A 21,840-nucleotide genomic window follows, 5' to 3' on the forward strand; every position below is an offset into this window, starting at 1 on the left:
AGGTTCCCGAGTTGCCTGTGGAAAAACACATCGTTAAAATTAAATAATTGCGTTTCAAATTGTGTGTGTCTGCTGCCCACACAGCTCATTCCACTTAGCTGACAGTTTTACAAGGGCTTTGAAAGTTAAGAATAATTTTTGCTAGATACTGAAATAAGTGACCCCCTATAAGCAGCATGGATGAGGCAGTCACAAAGTGTTGTGTTGAATGGCATTATACTGGCACTGATTTATTTGTTTTTTTCTTAATGCAAAATCCTTCTGTAAAACTTGAGCAATAGATGCTGTTATTTCTGCCCTCTGAGCCAGATTAAACTGCTAATTACAGTGCAAAGTTTAAATTTGAGATGCATTTCTTTAAAACACATTTAACCTTTGCTTCTATAAAACCGAGCATTCCTGCTGAAGGCTTTAACTTCTACTGACGCACCCTGGTTTCTTTAAACAGAGAATGCAGTCCCATCATTTCCGATATTTTAATGTCATAAGTCAAAAAAAAATAAAATTCTTTGTATATGGACAGGCTCCTGCATCAATAGAAATTTCTCAGTTTTTGTTCAGTGTCGGCCGCATGGACAGATGGCTGGTGACAGTTACTTGGTCAAGAAACACGAAGGACTTGATCTCAAGCAAAATGCGCGCGTGTGTGCGTTTGTGTGTGTGTTGTGTGCTCTGTGGGTTTCTGGTATGGCGGAAGTCTGTTGATGTATCTGTGTGTGTTGGGCGCGTGGGAGCTCAGTCCAGAGCCAGCAGTGGTTGGGTGTTCTCGCTTTCCCCCTGGTCCTCGTGTTTCAGCGTGCCAGCTTCCACCACAGACTGGGACCTGAAAGCAAGAAGACACACATGCTAGCAAAGGCTGCTGCAGAAGCACTCACCTTCCTGAAGCCCCTTGCTTCATTTTATGATTTTTGCTCTTGTCCATTTTCATCTTTGTGACCTTTTAATTCTTTTCTGTGGAATGCATCAGGAATTTGAGAAGCATTCCTTAGAATATAAACAGGGATGTGACTCACTGCATATCTCAAATGCTTTCAAAAAAGTTAGTGCTTAGCTACTATCCATAACGCTGAAGGCACTCAGCAACTTAAAGGCCTGATCTTGAGATACCATGAGGTCTGTCGGTGCTTAATGTCTTCCTAGGCAAAACTGCTTGTGCAACTGCTTACTGGAAAGCAAAGTCATTTGTACAAGTGCTTGCAGGAGTGAGTCTCAGCTCATGCTTGCTACAAAACTCGAGAAAGACAAGTAGATAAATCACGTTTTACTGATGTAGGGGTTTAAGGGGCAGAACTCCACAAGTTAACAGAGATCAATGAAGAAGCCAGAATTAATATGACTACGAGGGAGCTTCTGGTTTGCCCAGTCCTGCAATTTATCTTTATCTCCTTGTCTACGCCCTTGAAGGAGAACTTTATTCAGGGCTAGTCCATTTTAAATTCATTTCTGCCTTCAAGGTGGGAAGCATAGTTTATCCTTTGCTGCTAATGGACAAAAAAAAAAAAAACCCCACCATGTAAAAAATAAGTAAACACTAGAGAAAGTGAAACACCATGATTTCTTGCAGTGACAAAAGCTGAACGGACTTAAACTAGTAGGAAAATTCAAAATTATTTCATTTTCTGAGATTTGTGTGCTTCAGTGTTTGCTCACTGAGCTACGGATTGAGGAACTGATGAGTTTATCGTTACAGAGATTTTTCTCTGGTTTGGGCTAGGACTTGTCTCCCAGTTTGGAGTGGGCAGTGAGTTTTTAGAGCAAAATCACTCTGTGAATTGCAAACTGTTAAAATGGGAGCTTTTTCAAAGGTAGGGATAGAATCATCCAGCCCAGGTATTTGCATACTGCATAGTATTGTTTCAAAGAGCCAGTTCTCTCATGGATAGCTTTTAGAATCACGGGTAGCTCTCATTCCCTACAGGATGTATTTGTACTTCCCAGTTGTTAATTATGGCAACCTCAGTTTCAGCATTAGCTATTTCATGAGATTAGATATCACCTCTCTTTTGATAAGAATCATTAATAAATTGCATCCTTTGGTACTGCGGCAGTTGATCAGAACTGAATACCATGACTGTGAAAAACTTGTATGATTATTTTTCTTATTCTTATGCCTGGAGCTATCATTAAAGCATAATAAAAAAATTTTCATTAAAAAAAAAAATCTCCAAAGAGAGATAACAAAAACTCGATGCTCAATGGGAAGATTTTATGCCAAAATTTTCAAAGAAAATATGTTTGCCCAAATGTTTTCACTGTGTATTTTTTACAGTAATGTGACATGCATAATGTTTATGACTGCATTTTTCTAATATAGAAAAGCAGCTGATTCAGGAGATTATGTAAAATGGCAATTTACATATTTCTAGTATATGGCAGCAAAAAAACTAATCATGTGGCTTTGAAACTGATACAAAATGGATTCAAATCACAACATCAACAGTTTTTTAATGTTATTTTCTGGACTACTGGATTAAATTATTATTAAATAGTACCTGATTAATACTTGTCACCAATGTTTCATTTTTCTGTCTGACCCACTGCCCTAAAATGCATATAAAAAGTCAAAGATCCATTGCAGCATTTGCCAGCATACAGCAGAAAGTTTCTGCTCTAAGTCAAATGTGAAAAATCTCACAGTTTTGCCTTTTGTGCCTTTTGTGATCGCTGCTGATTATCTCTGTTCTCATCTCATTACAGAAAAAATTCCTTGCAGCTGTAACAGCAAGATACCAGTTTCTCCCCCACACTGGTACTCAGATGCATGCCAGGTTGGGAGCAACATAATCCCAAACTCTGTATGCAGGTCCCACACTGCTCCTCTTCACACAGAGCCAAAACAGCTGGAGCATCGAGGGAATGCATTGCAACCCACCTGACCTCCCAATTCAAGATGCCAAATGATTCAAATGCTATGATGTCCAGCCCTTCTGAATAACATGAAGAGGGATCCAACTGAGTTTTTAGTGTCTGCCAAGATCTGCAGCAACAGTAATCTCTCTCCCTTTTTCTTTTCTGCAAGAAGCTGCTTAGCCCCCTGTCCTATAATAAGCAGTTCAAACATCTATCTGAAGGGCACAGTAATGATCATCACTATTTTCTAAGACACCACAATAAAGGACTTGCTGTCGTGTTTGGATTTCTGTTTTCCAAATGCATCAGTTTTTCATTTGCTGAAAAACGTTTCCAGGTTTGTTTTAACTTAAATTTTATGTAGGAAAAAAAGAAAATTACTCAGTTCTCAACAAAATTCTAAAACACTTTTTTTCATATTCTTCATTTATGGTAAATATTAAAAACGTAGATGCTCAGAAAAGCATTTTTGAGTGTGAGAGATATGTTTTACTGGTCTGGAACATCCTGGAATATGTATGCTATAGCTATACTTTATTTAATGATAGAAAAAAGATGATTTGCAATAGGCCACCATTGCAGAAAGCATTGTCAACTGACCAGTAACTTTAATTTGCAGCTGTAGAAATTAATATAAGTCAAATACTATTTGAAAAAATACACCCTACCTGTTGGTTTCATCTTGCTTTTGTGTATATCTAACACACATATTCAGTTCAAGGAAAGCAGTCGTATTATAGGTATGTGCAAGTTTACACAATATTTACCGGGTTTTGTATGCTGACTGTAGTATTGAACGTAGGACTAAGACTAGTTTCTGTTTTAAAAGCACTGCTACCTGTTTTAACTATATTAACATTTTCTTCGGACGACTTCACAATCACGTCTCAAATTTTTAAGTAGAATCTGATCATGGTTCTTGAAAGGTGTTTGGGTATCTAACCACCTTAATCTCCTATTGAAAAATAAATTGCAGACAGGCACCAAAGTACCTTTGCCCTGACTAGTCCTTTTAATTTGCAACCATCTTTGCATTAAAAACACCAAAACACCCTCTTGCACAACAGTTTAAGCCGTTTTGATGTAAAATGGTAAATGAGCAGTACAGAACATTCCTTGTTTGGCAAGCTCAGTTTAAGCTTTGGTCCTGTAAATGCTGTGGATGCTGTTCTGTCGGTACCCTACGGCAAGCAGAAGTTCATGGCACCAGACAAAAGCATTTTTATTTTTCTGCCTTTCCATATCAACGTGTATAAATACCTGACAGGGTGGGGTAGAGAACATGAAGGCAGACTCTTCTTGGTGATACCCAGTGACAGAAGAAGAGGCAATGGGCACAAATTGAAATACAGGAATTTCCATTTTAACATAAGAACAAATGTTTTTACCGTGGGAGTGGACAAACACTGGAACAAGTTGCCCAGAGAGGTTGTGGAGTCTTCACCCTTAGAGATATTCAAAATCCAGCTGGACACAGTCCTGGGCAACCTGCTGTAGCTGACCTTGCTCTGAGCAAGGGGTTGGGTAGATCTCCAGAGGTCCCTTCCTCAATCTTTTTGTGATTCTGTGCCCACAGAAATACCAGCTTCTCTGAACCACCCCAATTCATGTTTCTCTATCCTGATAGGGCAATGATTTTCTTTCCAAGCTCATTATGCCTTTGGGGTGTCAACTTTGACAGTGTGGATGACATTCAGCTGCTAAATGTAGACACCTACTGCCATTTAAGGCACCTTATGGTATCCAAGAAAACCTTCCATGGCTGACTATTATGACCCAGGATTTATAGAAGACTTATAGAAGACTCATGTCCTTCTGGAGTAACAGATGGAGGCCAAGACGACATCACAGTCCCTAAAATCATACAAGATGCCTATACTTAGGCAGCACACCCTTGCCTGTGCTGCTGTTTCTGCAGGATGAATGCAACTAGTTTGTAATGTTCAAGACATGTCCAAGTCATTTTGACCCGGGCCAGATATGAACTAATCATCTAAGCAGGAAATAGTAATTGCATTGTCCTTCTCCTCATATCACTACATTTTAGTCACTTGTGTTGCGATTCGTCTCACCATCAGACATCTATGGTCACTCTGTGCTATAAATGGCAGAGAGAAATAGATGTTCTCAGGGTGCAATTCATCTGACCTGTTCTAAACATATGGTCATATCATATGATTCATGGGTTACCTACATTCAGGTTGCTGTTCTGACGAGTTCTCATCTGTTAACACCAAATTCCATGATTTAGGAGGCAATATTTCCTACATATCACAGCCATGACTGCATCACACTATATTACCTTCAATACTCACCTGAAACGTGGCACGTGTCCTGCGTGTGCTGCAACTTTGGAATTAGAAATGAGTATATTTGAATTTTGACTTTCCTCCTTTCTCAGCTAAAAATTCTCAGTAACCAGTTTAGAAGATACTTGGGTGTGGGGGATCTTAGTTGAGTTAAATTTTAACACAAGTAGACAATTTTTTGTATCATACAGATAAGGTCACTGTAGGGCCCTGAGCTGGCAGATCCGTTGCCTGTCTTTCTTTAACATGATGGGAGACTTAGCTCCTGTAAAAGCACAACGTGATCACCGTGGGCTGGGAGCTAAGTCTGAAGTAATTAACAGACAAATCAATGCCCATAGACTTTCCTAGCCTAGTTTCCGAGGATAGCTAACTTTGCTTAGGAAAGCAAAATGAAAATGTAAATAGAAATTAATTCTCAGTCTCAATTCTGAAATGAAGGTACTATTTGAGTGTGCTCCATTTAAAACATCAGTCAAACCCCCCATGGTTGTTTTACTGTTCAGCAAGAATATTTGGAAGTCTGGTAAATCAACACTATCCAGCTGTTTCTCCAGCAGGTCAGCCATACATTTCAAATGACAGCACTGCATAGGTATGTAAATAAATATCTAAGACAGCAGATGGCTTTATGTGTGTGTGGCCATTTTAATGCAACTGTCTCAAATTTAGTCAAAAAGCATGTAAGAAGACTGGATGCAGACCTTCTAGCTGCACTGATTTCAGAAGGTGCTGTCAGAGTACAGCTGTAGTGAATCAGGTCACAGGAATTGATGTCTGCTGGGTATCAGTTTTGTTTCCCATGAAAAATAAAATACCAAAATCCTGCACTGAACTAACAGTAACTGCCAGCATATCATGGCATGCTTGCCTTAAAAGACATCTTCCGGTTCTCTGATCCCTCATTTTATGCTTTTCACCGCAGCAATGCTGACATGCTGCAGCCCACAGGGGCGACGACATATTACATTTGTGCTGGGCTTCCTTTGGAGGGTTTGGTGGAGGAAGGAGAAGGGTGGCATGTTTTTTTTCCCCAAGTGCAGGAGGCTTCAAGCTTTCAGTGACACACTGCAGCCAATCAATCAGATCACATTGTGTGACTCTATTCATCCACCTCTCACCTCCCATCCGCTCATTTCTCTCTAATTCCTTCCCCATTTCACCAGCACCTCAAGGCTGTTCATCTCCCAATTATTCATTGCCTTTACAGAACATAATAAGCAGAGAAAACTTTTTTTTTAAATCACACCTGTGAATTTTTGTATTGACAAGGTCTGAGGGGCAATTTCTTTCTCCACCTTCCCCCCCCATCAGGCTGCAGAGGAAGATGCAGCACTCCAGAGTGTGCACTGCAACACACCTCAAGTGTACTTCTTCATCAGGTGGGAAAACCAAGGATTTTTTTCCCCTGTATTACAGAAACAATGCAGATGTGCAGGTGTGAAGTAATTGTTGTAAAAGGTGCTCTTTTAGTATTTAAAGCACTTGAAAATGAAATGAATGGGCAAGGCATCTTGAATGACACGTATGCTCCCGCAGGTGCAGGCAGATGCAGGCAAGCTCTGCTCAGCGGTGCACAACTCCAGCGCAGAAGCCATGAAGTGTGGCTCTCTGCCCAGGCTAATAAGCCCTGCTGAAATCTCTTGCTAATGCAACTCCGCAGCTCTGCATTAAGACAGGGCGGTGTTGTGCCACAGAGACCTGCCTGGAGGGGCAGCTTTGATACACCAACTGCGGCATTTCAAAGAGAGGAAGCAGCATCCGTGTCTAGGGGCACGGCTGAGCTGGTTAAGTGATCCACCAACGTGGTCAATCAGGGGCCAAAGCAGCATGAAAATGCCAGCTTAACTTTACTGCCAGCCTGCAGAACACCAGTGACAAGCTGCTATGCTTCCCAAACAGGAGCTGGCTTTGTGGCCACCATGGCAGCAGTGACCATCTTTCTCCCTGATGGTTAGCACATCCTAGGGAGAGGTCTCCGAGTGGTGCCTTGGCACATCAAAGCCGGGGGTGACTATGGCCCAGATCTGTGCTTAACTGCATGGGTGAAGAAGTCTCTGTGAGTGCATCTACACTGCTAAAGAGGCGACTGCTGCAGAGTGAACCCCAGCACGAGACCCCTTGTCCTCCCTGTACCCACCAGCAATCTCCATGCCCCTCCTTTCCCAACAGCTGGCCCCAGCTACTCCTCCCCACTGCAAACCCTGGGCACAGCTCACTGCAGGGTCTGCATCAAAGAGCAGCAGGGATGATACTGCACTGCATGTGGCTCTAACCATGGCCCAGCCAGCTGTACACCCTGTCCCAACCTGTCCCTTAGCCCACATCCCAGGGGATGCAGCGCATACCCTTTGGCATTTGCTGTAGAAACAGTTCTGTGGTGGGCTATGACACAACTCTCAGCTTACTGCAGACACTCTGAACTTTGAAAACATACAGAAATGCTTAAGTATTTGGCATAGCACATACAGTCTTATGCCTTAAAGCCACTGAGACCCAGAGGAGGGCAAGAGCCAGGCGCTATGCAGCCAGACTCCTCTAGCAGAAGCTAACCCTGAGCAATACAGACAGGAGTTGGTCTGTGCCACCAGCTTTGGAATTAGGGTGCACACCTTGGTCCTTTTCATTTATCAGTGTGGATGTGTCTGATATCTCTTCCTCCTAAGTGCTTCTGACTTTCTGTGTCAAGGTCTTGCCTCAGTCACATCCCAAGTCTAGGGCAGGGGAAAGGCATGGGTGGGAGCTTGTCCTCTTTCCTTTCTCTGCTATAGACTGGCCTCTCTACACACGTTATTTCCAATAGAAGGAACAGGAGCACCTGCTTCAGACAGGGGTTCCTGGAAGACCCTTAATCCCCTGGGGTGCAATATGTCACCCATCAAAAGGTAAGCCTACTTATGAGGTCAAATAAAGACAATACTGCAGCAGCAGTCAGCACCAATTTACAGCAAATTTGGCAAGAGCTGCTAAAAAGTGTGCAGGATATGATAGCCAAACAAAAGATAGGCCAAGTAATGGCCAAATAATTAAGAAAATTTGCTTCTCCCACTATATGAATATCGCACACACACACACACACTCCTGTCATCACCATTCATGCTTTTCCTGCTCACTCCCAGTTCCTTGCCCACCAAGCGCTGCCCCTTGCCCAACAGCTGCCGGTGCCTTTGCTCAGACCCTCCAGTCATTTACACCTGCCTCGTCCTTCAGTCTGCCTTTTTTGGTCCCATTTCAGTGACGCCAGTTCCCAGTATCCCAACCAGGTTTGCCAACAAATCATAGTCTTTTCAATTCTGTGTGGCAAAAACAGGGAAGATGGAGCCCTGAGAGCAAAGGGTGTCAGCCTTTCTACTCCCCGCGTCCTACATCAGAAGTTTCCCGTCCTTAGCAAGAACAGCCCTGCAGCATGAAAGCAACACTGCAGATGTACTATTTAGGCTTGAAAGTCAAACACCACCACAGCGGGAAAAGCCAAAATGTAGGTTGTAGGAGCAGCAGTCATTTGGCCAGGTGCGTGGAGGCATTGTGACCCCCGCATTGCACCCCAGCCCCAGGAACATGCACTGTTCTTTCTCAGAGGGCTCTTTCCTCCCTCAGTGCTCAGGGTAGACAGTGCCAAGCTAATAAGTGGTTATTTATTTTGCTTTCTTCTAGCGGTTCAGCATGCGGCTCTGTGACACATTTCCCGCATATTATTCCAAGCCTGCTCTGAAGATAGCCTTTGTTAATTCCCTCCTGAGCTTTTCTGTGGAGTTCATCAATGCAGTACTTGTGTGCCTGTGAAATGCTAATTCATTTACTGCCATACACAACTGTGAGGGTTTTTTTTAATTTCCATTTTGCATGTGGAGAGCTGAAGCACAGTGAGATTAGGGTCCAAGTATTCCTCTAATGTGGGGTGCCCATTTCCCAGTGCCAAGGGTCTAATTTTGCAGAGCGCTCAGCATTACATGGCAGCCTGCATGTTCAAAGCACATGTCCCATTGACTTCTGCTGCAGGTGAGCGCTGAGTATTTCTGGAAATTAGACCCCAGAGTTTATAGCTTGGCAGGCTGAAAAGCAGCAACATGCAATCTCACCATCTGTGTGAAGTTTGGTTTAAGCAACTTGCCAGGCCAAGGCAGGGGCTCCAGGAGAGACGGAGAGCAGGATCCGCTTCTCCAGGGCTGCACCCAACAGACTTAACGAAAAGCGCACTCCTGGTCTCCATCAGCCCTCCCCCTAAGCATCCCCATTTGGTTGCCCACCAGCTGTGCTTCCTAGCCCAGCTGCTTCCAGTCCTTTATGCCTGCCTCATCTCTCAGTCCATCCTGGGGCTCTCATCCCAGTGACCACTGTTCCCAGTATCCCAGCTGGATTCACTGCTGAATCCTCATCTCTGCAACTCTCCTGCCAACAGGAGGGAAGATGCAGCCCTGAGAGCATGGGGTGTCAGTCTTCCAAATCCTGGCTCCATGTCTTGCTACAGCCTGGCCTAGTGCAGGGAAAGTTGTTGTGATCAGAAGTAAAAGTTGTAATTACAAAAGCCCTCTGCAGCCCGTGGCCTAGACATGAGATGCGCATTGTGGGCGCTGAACCATCAATCCGAGCTGAACAAGTTTATTTATTCTGGGAGGCCAAGCTAAAGCATGAGGCAATCCTTAGGGTCATTAAATGCTAAAATTAAATATGTTTCTACAGAGCATGTGTGAATTGCCTTTTCAAAGGCTTGTAACTCAGCCAGATGGAGGTGGATTTTTCACAGGGCAGCAAAAGATATAAGCAGTGTAAAACCATTTGTTTTATTAAGTGTCATGTCTCTAATCTAAACTACTAAACTTCTGGCAAATTTATAGCCAGCTGAAAACATAATTTACAATGCAATATCTTAGGCAGCCTGAACAGCACTGGTTCTGCCATTCCCACCTGCAGACTGTTTGTGCACCCGTGCACTGGTCACTGGTAATTGAGTGCTGTAGACGCATGAAAACCACACTGTCAGTGCCCTCAGAGAGCAACCAGTTTCCTGCCTTGTCCAAGGGGACCCCCAGAACCAAGCTACCTGTCCCTTCTGTCCTTGGCTCAGCCGTGGCTTTGCGACTCTGATCTCCTCCTTGGCTTCTCTCACTCCTGGCTCCTGAGGACATTCTGCACCATCTCCCCTGCAGCCTCCCCAGGACCTGCTAACATGCCAGATCCCCCGCTCCATTCCATTTCTCTCTGATGTATTAGCAGAATTCTGGTCAAAAGCTATAAAACTGTTCAACAGCTAATAATCTATGTTGCTAGATAATGCATATATTACGTGATACGCATGTCCCTGGGACACCTGCTTTACTATCAAGATATGTTTCATTCATAATCTGCGTATGGGGGAAGTATTTCCACAGAAGCATTCAGAAATTCTCTATTGTTTGAAATAATTCATAATAAAATAATGAATATAAGAAGTCTTGCACCATAGGTCTCACTTATTATACAGCTACTTTAACTGGAAGCTTACAAGGAATCCTTCCCTTTTCCCCCAGCACAGGTGGAAATGCACCCCAGCTACAAGTAGAGCAACCCAGGTGCCATCCATGGGCAGTGAGAAGTTTTCACACATTTTCATACTGATTTTTATTTGCTGGTATTTTACTACTTCTGCAGTAAATCGGTGCTGACTGTGAACCAGCATAAAACATGACCCATAAAAGCAGAAACATATGGCGAAGGAACATTAAGGTCACACCAAGGATAACAACCAGAAAGGTCTGCCTTGCACAGCCCAGCTGGGCATATGGAGGAACCAGTCTGAATAAATAAAACCTTACATATGTCACCCCCACGAATGGCCCCTTTTGGATCTAAAACAGTTCCAGTTGGTATTAGTGTACACCAGTTGTGATACCCTTCTTTCTGTGAGCAGCATCCCATTTCTGTGAAGCAACAATTAGTTTCAACAAGTTCATTTGAAGATCAGTCTTTTTGAAAACACAAACATCAGGAGGCAATAATGGCAAACCCTAATCTGTACTTTAAAATCCTTTCACTCTAAGCTAGGACATAAAAATCCACATGCTTGGACTCAACAACGTGGGGCAACGCATTCCAACAGGTATTTTTGCTGCATTTTCGAAATGCCTGATATGGGAGCTCTTGATGAACCATTAGGCAGGTCATCGCATCTTTAGGCACTCAAGTTTCTACTTCACAGCAGGAAAAGTTAATGGTGTCTTGATGCATGAATTGTACATTTTCACAATTAGCGTGCTTGGCTCTACTTCAAAAGTTCTAGTGTAAAAGTTTCACCCTAACTCTGAATTTCCCGAGTATCTAATGAGCTTGACTTGGTGACGGTCATGTTCTTGCAATCCATGTTATCCTAAAAATAATTTTTAACACCAAATTTGATTAAAGTTATCCTTAATTAAAATTGATTAAATAAATTTGATTAAACAGCACAGGTTGTTTGGCCAGAATATATATGTAGCTGTTAGGCAAAATTTCCTTTCTCTGCAGGGCAATTTTAAATTGCACTAAGTTTTCAGACTTGTTTGCACTGGCAGCAGGTTAAAAGCGAGTGCTCTTTTGATGCCTGGGAGGGCAGAGAAGGAACAGTCAGCTCCCAGGCTGTGTTTGGTGACTGCATGGGGAACAAGCAAAGGCAGAGAACAGTCTTCATTACTTGGACTGAAGATCAAGTTCAGATGTCAAGAAGTGACCCAGATGCAGCTGCAGAAAGGCAGATCTTGTAAAGAAAAGCAAGTCACAGGGAGGCAACGTGCTATTGCAGATTACTTGCTGCTGCTGGACCCAAGTGTAAGAGTAGGGTGACACTGGGGAAAAAGGAAACTCTTCAAAGAACTGAACTCCTTCACATCTTCCCCAGTCACCGAATCCCTCTCTCCAACTGGGGATGCTCGCTCACTGCAGTTAGGTACCCAAATAGCTACAGGCATGTTTCTCCCGCTGTGGCTGGCCAAAAGACTATGTCCTGTGGGCACAGTGATATGTTGAGAGCAGTCGCTGACTCTTTAACTGCTAGGCTTAACCATCCACCATAACTGTTCATTACAACGCACACCAGATAAAACCTCCAGCTGTTCCCAAAAGCAACAGCTCATGAACAAAAGCCAGCACGAGTGCCTTAGGCAAATGCTTTGCTTTTGTTGACTAAAGCAACCCAAGGCCCCTTTCTGACCATCAGGGCTCACAGAAGCTTTGGCCGCAGCTGAAAGGGAGGTGATTTTCTTCCCTGTGTTCTGAATTTTCACACCACTTACATTGCTCTCAAATCCCATAGCTTGTAAGTGACAGGCTCCCTGCATGGATGCAGACCATTCAGAAGAGGTGGCCCAAGACACGGAAGTGTGTGTTGTCATTGCTGCTCCCAGGATTGTCAAACAGATGCGGCCAAGCTCTCAGATTGAACTGACTTTGCTATTATCGTATTAATGCTGGTTTGCGTGTTTATTACCTTGCCCATTTCAAACTTCACTGAGCTGAATCTTAATAAACAGATACATTCTGAATGGATTTTGTTATTGTTGTTTTTTTGTTGGGTTTTTTTTTTCCCTGGCCATTAAGACTCATTACATGGAGTCATCAGCTGTTTTGCTTTGTTTCCCATCTGCTCATACAGTACTTGAGTTCTGGGATTTTTCCCAGAGTGTGAGATAATACTGCAGATGAGAGTGCAATTTCCACTGTTTTGATTTTGCCCCAGTAGGGCTTCATGTGGCCACTGGTGAAAAAATGACAATTGCACTGGTTTTGATTAAAGAATTTCCATATTATAGAAACCTGTCAAATCTCAAGGTTTTCAAGATCATGTTGCTAACTAGAGCAGTGGCAGTTTTTTTCTAAGAGTATTTTCAGTCCTTTCCCCATCTACAATGCCTCCATCCTCTGAAGTAAACAAGAGAACAAATCTTGAGCAATTTCAAGTCACAGGGAAAAACCACCCCTGCCTGTGGTTGGGGAGAAGATAACATTCCGGTCCCATTGCTGTTAAGGGGAGCAGAAATTGGAACGTAATGAGACTTTGAGGGGCAAGTCTAGTCTCCTGTAACTACTGGTAGCCACCTCATATCAGACCTTTCACTCGTGTATCAGTTAGGCTGTCATATAGAGGAGTTTCAGTAACTCACTCCTCTGATGGCTTGCAAACCTCCTCCTCTAATTTGAAGCCAAGGTATATTTTGGTCAGCTTATACCCATTTGATCTCATGCTTACATTGTTCTTTTTCTCCGATACCCGTTCTCTTTCCCCAGTTTTTATTCCCTTCTGTATTTGTAGAGAACAATCACATCCATTTCAACCTTTGCTCTGCGAGGGTGAACAAACCACTCTCTTCTGTATCTTCTTGTTGGAAAAATATGCTCTCCGCTCTCCTCACCCTCCTTGCAACTCTCAGGTGAACTTGTTTCAATTTATATTCATCTGCCCTGGTGACGGGACCCAAAGCACTGCCGTCAGTCCTGACGCCAACGTACAGGCATGTACCTGCTCCAGTTTCACTCCCTCGCACTGCTGCCTGGGGCCACATTTTCCCCTGGTCTGCATTTTAAGACTTATTTTAATTTTCAGGTGATGACTTCGCTTTGGTTTCAGCCACATCTTGAACATGCCCTCTTTCTTCCTCTCTGCATTCATTTCCTAACAGATTAAGTGGCTACAAAAGTATTTTGATCAGTTATTCTCTCATTCCATTTCCTGGCATTTTTCTTCCAGACCTGTAATTCCTATCTTGATTTCTCAGCAACTCTGCTACTAAAATTGCTAGACACTATATTTGGAGTAGGTTGTGCCCAGAGTGAGCTTCTCTCTAGGTATAGGATGGTGGTCTCTGAGAGAGGCCTCTCTTCCCAGCTTTGCCAGGTCAGCAATTTTCTGACTCAGAATTGCTGTTATTTGTACTACATTTCACAGGGACATTTCTCTGTGGTCACAGCACAAGACTCCAAGCTATTCTAGCAGCACTGAGCTCCAAGATAAAGAAAGCTTTAACACAGCACTGGCCCAGTGGCGAGGATGTGCTTGCATGGCTTTGCAGCAAGTGGCCGCAGAGCCAGGAGGGGCAACCTGCAACCCTGCACCTCGTCATGCAGCAGGATGGTGCTCGGAGCGGGGAACAAGCACCGTCCCCCCAGCCTCCAGAGTAAATCCACCTCTCATAACTACTGCCCTCCCCTGCAGCTAATTACTGGGCAGGTAAACCTGCAGTGATATCTGGGAAGTCAGAGAGGAGAAGACCCATAATTTTTCAGCAAGGCTTTTCATCCTTAAATTACAGAAACCCAAGAAGGCTCAGTCATCATATATTTACCCCTTTCAGAGGAACACAAGTGCTAAAGAAAAGGTCAGCCACCTTTTTTTTGTTAAACCCAGCATTTCAGCATAGAAACACTTACAAAATTACCATGTTAACTCAAGAGTTTAAAGATTTTTATGCTGCGAGTGGAGGAGGAGAGGAGACATTTTTAATGAAACTGCAAAATTGCTTTAACAAGGGGAAAAAGTGATTGGGCAATTGTGAGGGAATTATATTTAAGATGAAGACTAATGCTAGGAGATTGCCTCTGCCTAGTGTAAACTCCCTGAAGTATCCAGGAATCTCAGCCATGGCCTGAGACTCTTGTTGTATTAGAGATGTATGAATCTAAAGAGGCAAGGAGGGGGGCTATATAAAGACAGGTAATGCTGGTAGAAGTCTCTAGACCTTTTAATAGGCCTTAGATATACATCTGGTCTAATAAATCTAATAAAGCACACAATTATGCTTCCTAAGTGTAGGCTTTTACCTCAAGTTAGGCCAAAATGTAATTTCAGGGGAAGAAGAACCAAAGCAAATACTCATAGGAGAAAATCTGTCAAAGCAGTGAACTTTTCACCTCTAACAGCTAGTAATGACCACGGGGTACAAGATCAGATGGTTCACTTAACCGCCGAGTAACGAAATTAGGCTAAAAGTTAGATCTAGTCTGCCCAGAGGCAACATGACAAATTAGATTCATCCACTCGCCATATTTGTATTAATGCACTTTTGCATTAGTGAACAGATTATAAAAGCAGGCTTTGCCTTGAGGCAGGGTTTTCTGGCACTGAACTCATTTTCAAGCTGAGGTTCTCCCCTGAGAGCACAAGACCCTCCCTTCTTTACAGCTGAGGATCTGATCCTCAGCAAAGATTTACCTGTGAACAAACACTTAACACTTTGGAGATTTAAAAACTGCAGATTTCTTTCTATAAAGCTACATAAATTGTACGTTCTTGATTTATGTTTTAATAATAATGGAATATTTATTTGGCATCTTTCTAAAATCATTCACTGTGTTCTACTGATAATATTAAAAAAAAAAAAAAGTTGTTTTAAAATCAGATCTCTGGGACAGGCTCTGTAAATTCATCCATGCTCCCAGTCTTGGCTGGCAGTCAGTAGGGAGAACTGCTGGCGGTGCAGATGGCCACCTCCTTTCATGCCGTGGCTGCAACCCTGCAAAGAGTGGTAGCCCTGCAGTCTCACGGCCCTGTGAGTCATGGGGCTCACAGCACTTCACGTCAGTTGTACGTGTGCGTGTTTCCAGCATGAGGCTTCACTTTGCAGCTGCAGCAGCATGGCATCCCTCTGACCCGGGAGGGAGCTGCGAAACAAGAATGCATTTCTTTTTCTTCTGAAGATGAAAGACTTTTTAAATTAATTGCATGACATTATGGCTTGTCTGTGTTGTCAGCTTTGATTTTGCTGTGACAACATGATGGCCGCTCCCTGTCGCAGAGAGTGACGCCGTGTCTGTGAGCACCGCACTCATCAAGTGGCAGCAGCGAGTTAAAGCATCACTGCGGTCTGCCCTGAAAGTAGTTTTGAGGAGTGGGGCGCAGAGGGCGAGGCGAGTGCAGATGTTACCCTCAGCAGGGGAGCCGACCCGGCCACCGCTCGCTGCCGCTGGTGTTGGCTCTGCCGTACCACCCACAAACCTGTGCCAGGTATCCAACCCTCCTCACCCCATCCCCGCAACCAGTGCAAATTACTGAGGGTGATATTCTCAAGCGGTGTAATTTGAAGCATTCAGAGCAGAATGGACAACCACTAGATCTAAAATCAGAGATCTTAAAAGGGCAGCTCTGCTGGGGCTGGATGGAGACAGCGGGAGCAGAAGCAGCGGGAGGAGGCTAACCCATTTTCCCTTTAGAGGGCAGTGGTGTTCATCGTACAAAAGCTGCATTTCCAAGGAGCCAAAACCCTTATCATTAAAAACTGGGGTCAGCGGCACCACAGCAGCAGCAAGTAATAGGGACCAGCACTGAAGCGGTGCTGCTGGCTGCACTACGCCGTACAGAAGAGCACCTCACTCTGATATACTTTCTGTAATGCGCTGTGCCCGGGGTCATTAATTTCCCCTTGTTTTCCTTCACAGTAATCAGACGAGTAATTACGGTTCCACAGAGAGGCTTCCTTTTCTCCCACCACACCGTGAATGCAGTCCAACGTGAAGCGCTCCTTACCATCCATGTCTGACAAATTACAGCCTCTCTCTGAGCTAGATGAGCCCTTCCTGCTAGATTTATGCCAAACCTGTTCAGAGAGCCAAATAAGAGGTGATTTCAAAGGCAGTACTAACCTTTTCATGGGTTTGGGCGAGGCCTCCCGCTCCAGGTTGGAGGACGCATGCTTCACGTGCATGGCGTTGTAGGAGGTGTGGGTGTACTCGTTTTCGTCGCTGTAGTCGGGACCGAGTAATGTTCGAGCCCACGTCCCCATGTCGTATGGAGGAAGAGTCCCCCCGAATTCAGAGGGCAGGCATTCAGGGTGTATTAGCTGGTGAAGGCTGTTCAGGTTGTTACCATGAAGAAAGATCTTTAACAAATAAAAAGAAAGTTCAAAGTCATCATCAATTCCTTGCTTCATTAAGTACAATAATAACAGCACTAACGAGGTGTGGAGTGTCATTAGTTGACGCTGCAGTTTCAGGTGGGAATTTCTGAAGCGCTCAGGCCCGGCTTGGGCGGGTGGGAGCAGGGATTAGCTTTGGGGTATGCAGCTGAAGAATTAGGCTGTCACTATAAACACTTCTAAAAATCCCCGATTCGCTTTCTTTTGGCGCATGATGCTTTCACTTTCTTAAGTACCAGATCAGGAAAAGTGCAAGTCAGGAATAATAACTGATTATTGCTACCATAAGAGGATATAGGCTTGTACAAAGAGCAGTGAGACGAAAAGGGAGATAGTGGAGCTTACTGAAAGAAGATGTGAAGGTCCTCAGCATCTGAGAGGACAACCCAGCCCTGCACCCTGGCACTGACGTTTCCCAGGGGTGTAGGTCTGTGTTGCCACCTTGCCCTGCTTCAGCGACATTTGTCTCTCTGATCCCTCTTTGCTTTCAGGCTGGTACTCCCCTTGTCCTGCCTGGTCAGACACACCCCGGGGTGGGCTCTGGGGCCTTCTGAGAGGTGACCCAGTGGTTGTTTGATAGACTGCAGAGGACAAATGGCCAAGGTGAGTGCAGGACCACAGTTCGCATGAGTTTCAGTGGGGAAGACCTGCCTCTTCTGCAGTGTGCGCAAACAGCCTTCAGGCGTGGGCATTTTTTGTGGAAACAAGTGAGTTACCACCATGTGAAAACGGTCCACTTGCTGAAGGAATGAAATAGGAAATTTTACCCCCACAAAAAGAGTTGAGCTGAAGTTTCCCTCACTGCAGGTGACTTCAGCCAGGCCTGATAATCCCTCCGCATTGCCAATTCTCTCCATCCCTGCGCACGTCCCATTAAAATGTATCCACACTTTGTTAGTGATAACAGCTTTCTGGTCCCTGGCTGAGTTATTGATTCAATCCAGACCGTTGCAAACTCTAAGTTTTAATAACAGCAGCAATTCTCTGAGGCCATATGAAAAATGCAGAGAGAAAAAGAAGGAAGAAAAGAAAGCAGGCAGCTACTCAGTTACTCCGGCTCTGCAGCTTCTTATTCCCCCCGGCCCTGTCTAATTACCCTTTTCCTTGTCTTGTCTTTGAGGAACGGTTTGATAAGTGTGTACAGGGCATGGATGTACCAGGGCTGGTTGACAAAATGGACTCCTCCAAAACGGGCAGGAAAGCTGTCCTGCAGAAAGAAAGAGAAGGAAGGCAGTTAATAGATGCAGTGCTTTAGCCCGACAGTCAATAGGATGAAAGTCAGAGGAAGAAGTCTGCCTCTTTCCATCTGCAAATGAGCACTGGGCTTGCTGGGAGGGGGCAGGAGAGAGATGGAAAAAGACAGACGCCTGGAGACGTTTGCATCAGTTTCTTCTGTTAGCAGACGTAGTCCCTTCTCCCCTCCACGCACTAACGCATCAATTGCTGATGATTTAAAGTCGGCTCTCCAGACACTTCGCCTGAACATTTTTTAACTCCATCAGGGCATCTGACTTGACGGGGGTGGGAAGTGAAAGGGGGCTGATGAGCACCGCTCCCTCAAGGGGAAGCTTTCTAATTTCTCATTGTGCAGTGTAGGGCAAGCCCCCGGTTCCCACGCACAGCACATCGCTGCACACAGCTCACCTTTTCACCCTTCGGCCTCCCAGCCTCCCCCCTGCTAAAATCATCATTACAATGGCTGACCTTTCAGGGTGAGCGAGCAGCATATTATGGGGAGGAGGATGGGTGGGAAATGCTGATAAGTGAAGGTGTAGGGAGAGCACACCATGACGGCACCATGGAAACTGTCAGAGCCCCGCGCTCGCTGCCAGGCTGTGCACAAACACCCTCGGCATTAGCATGCAGGTAGCATCCCACCGGGGAGGTGTTTGCAAGAGCGTCTTACTCCGCTCAGCCCGCGTGGCACGCTTAATAAAAGAGGAGGCTGCTGGCGTGTCTTTAAAGGTTATTGTATATTGTGATGGGCATTTTGTACCTACACTCTCATCTAACAAATGTCAGTCAGTCAGGGAAGAGCCTAGGATTTTCTCGCTTGCATAAGTAGTGGGACAACCGCTGCTCCTGCGTGCAAATACACTTCCAGCGAGAGGAGAGGTGCCTGTTTCTCCCCCATGATGGGAGAGCCTGATGAAGTCGTCCTCATCCTGCCTGTGCTCCTAACCCCTACGGCTCAGCTTATAAAGACAGAGCATAATCAGGTCTCTTCCTTCAGGCCTTTGGCTTCAGGACTCAGGCAGGTTCATTCCCCCCACAATTAGAGTGGGGTATCCTGGGGCTTTCTCTCACCTTCCTCCGGAGCATCAAAGATTGAGCACAGCTGGTGAGGATATGAGGTGGATTTGTGAGATGATATGGAAAATCCCCTTATACACCTGCTCGGTATAGCTTCTGCGTCGCTTCAAGGTCAAATTATTTCCCAGATTTAGCACGATACAGGCATCCCACCACCCCCTACCACCCAAGGCAGATTGGCAGGATTCCCTGTGCTCTTTAGCACTGGGCATGGATTGCCCTGGCAGTCATCTTAAACCATTCTTGGGTAATGTTTGTGAGTGGCCACAGGCATTAAGTGATACCTTTTTCCTTTGCTATACAGTAGCATAAGCCGCTTACACCTCGGACATGTCAGTTTACCTGAAATCATTACAAATCTCTACATTGGATGCTCTGTGCAAGGCAAGTGGGTAGTCAGGCCAGCACGCAGGAGGCCAAGCAGTGTAACGTAACTGGACTCGATGATCTTACAGGTCTTTTCCAACTTTAGTGATACTGTGATTCTGTGATAACAGGTGATCCCACTTAAATCCCAATAAAGCTGAGCTTTTTAAGGATGGCACATGTTCTGTTGAGGTATTCATTCACTAGAAAGATGACTGTATTTCCATCGCTACTGGAATATTCATTAGCGTTTAGGGACGCAGCTCTGACTGATATAAACTACTGCAGTGCTGCAGGTTGCAGTGAATTCAATTGGGCTGTGCTGAGAAACAACTGCAGAGAGTCTGAGTCCACCTAGAAAAAACATTGACCAACAGCAGTGTGAAGTGAAGCCCAAAGTGATTTTCTTCCCTGTTGTATTGGGTCTGTCTGAGATGGAGATTATTTTCCCCATAGCAGTCGTCATAGTGCTGTGCTTTGTATTGGTAGCTAGAAAGGTGTTGATAACACTCTGGTGTTTTGGCTACTGCTGAGCAGTGCTCACACAGCATCAAGGCTGTCTCTCCAACATTCCCCCTCACCAGTAGGCTGGGGGTGGGCAAGATCTTGGGAGGGGACACAGCTGACCCAAACTGACCAAAGGGATATTCCATACCGTATGATGTCTGCTCAGCAATAAAAGCTAAGAGAAAGAAGCAGGAAGGGGGGGCATTCGTTATTTATGACATTTGTCTTCCGGAGCAACCGCTATGCATACTGAAGCCCTGCTTCCTGGGAAGTGGCTGGACATCGCCTGCTGATGGGAAGTAGAGAATAAATCTTTTGTTTTCCTTTGCTTCCGCACATGACCTTTGCTTTTGCTGTATTAAACTGCCTTTATCGTGACCCTGGAGGGTTTTTTCATCTTATTTTCTCCCCCTGTGTCCTGCTGAGGAGGGGAGTGATAGAGCAGCTTGGTAGCACCTGGCATCCAGCCAGGGTCAACCCACCACACCTGTGATAGCTTAAAATTGGGTTTTAGAGCAGACCAGAGCCAAAAATGCCCATCTTGTGCAAAATTCACATATTCAGTTGCTTTTCTCCCACATGAGAATGAAAATTTGAAGATTTGAAACTTTTCACAAAATTTTATAAAAAAAAAAATTAAGAAATATTGGAATGTTCCATATTTGCCTTTTCTTTTTTTAATTCTATATTTGTCAAGCTGGCTGCCATCCCACAAGCTGTATCTCTAAGGGAGAAGTTCTGGACTCCTTTGCTCTTTGGGGCTGAGCTGCCACAGCCATCCCAGGTTGTACCATAGCAGCATAGGTCAGTGTAGAAGATACAGTCTGAGTTTGAAGCAAAGGACAGTAAAGAAATGAGAGATGGGAGGCAGGGGAATAACTTTAAGACAGAGATTTATACAGACCCAAAAAAGAAAAATTGTTTGGCCTTCTCACTGGAATGCACAGATGATATTAATTACAATCTTCAGTGAGAAATGTCAGTCAGCCTTCATTTCCAAGGTGGAACGTGTGGTTTTTTTAGAACATGTTGACCAGCCTTAATGACACCACATTACCCAGAAAGGTCTGAATGCTGAGGATTATAGGAACCAGCCAGAGGTTTAAACTGGCAGACTGCCTCTGGAAAAAGTCGACTAAAGAGAAGGATGTACTTTCCTATATAGAAAATGAATTTTATGTCCACCCAACATAGATTGTTGAGTCCATAAACTAGATTCTGTCTGGTACATCAGTAGATTAAGTGTTACAGGAAAGTCCCTCATATAACAGTTTTATTTAAAGGCGATTGCTTTCTTTTCATTCTGAAGGTACACCCGAAAATGCACAAAGACCCTTGAAAAGGCAGCATGATGGCCAGGAAAAAAATAACAGCCAAAGAACGTTTTTTTGTGTCTAACTTTCTGCTGACTTTTGTTCCTTACCCTATTAAGTGCAATAAGCTCAATTTGACCTTCATCCCTCAGTCCACCTGCATTTGTAAGGCTGTCAATTAGAACAAGGACAAAGACAAATTTATTTTTTTTTAAACCAAAGAAATTTGATATGGGAATCATCCAGACACTGTTTGGAACCGCAACATACCAATTTTGCAGAAGTCCCTAATTAGAGCAGAGCTGTCTTGGAAAGAAAAGCTCCCGT

General features: G+C 44.4%; 1 protein-coding gene across 1 annotated transcript in view; it reads right to left on the reverse strand.

The window, feature by feature from the left end:
* Positions 1–735: 735 nt before the first annotated feature.
* CLVS1 (clavesin 1) overlaps positions 736–21,840 on the reverse strand; it is a 93,310-nt gene continuing 72,205 nt past the window's right edge. The window contains exons 3-5 of the mRNA XM_009806795.2: positions 18,111–18,221; positions 16,743–16,978; positions 736–823 (exon numbers count right to left, since the gene is read on the reverse strand). Coding sequence (XP_009805097.1) covers positions 736–823; positions 16,743–16,978; positions 18,111–18,221 — 435 coding nt within the window. The remainder of the gene's footprint in view (positions 824–16,742; positions 16,979–18,110; positions 18,222–21,840) is intronic.

The sequence above is a fragment of the Gavia stellata genome, chromosome 3 (genome assembly GCF_030936135.1).
Source record: "Gavia stellata isolate bGavSte3 chromosome 3, bGavSte3.hap2, whole genome shotgun sequence".
In the NCBI taxonomy this organism is placed as follows: domain Eukaryota; kingdom Metazoa; phylum Chordata; class Aves; order Gaviiformes; family Gaviidae; genus Gavia; species Gavia stellata.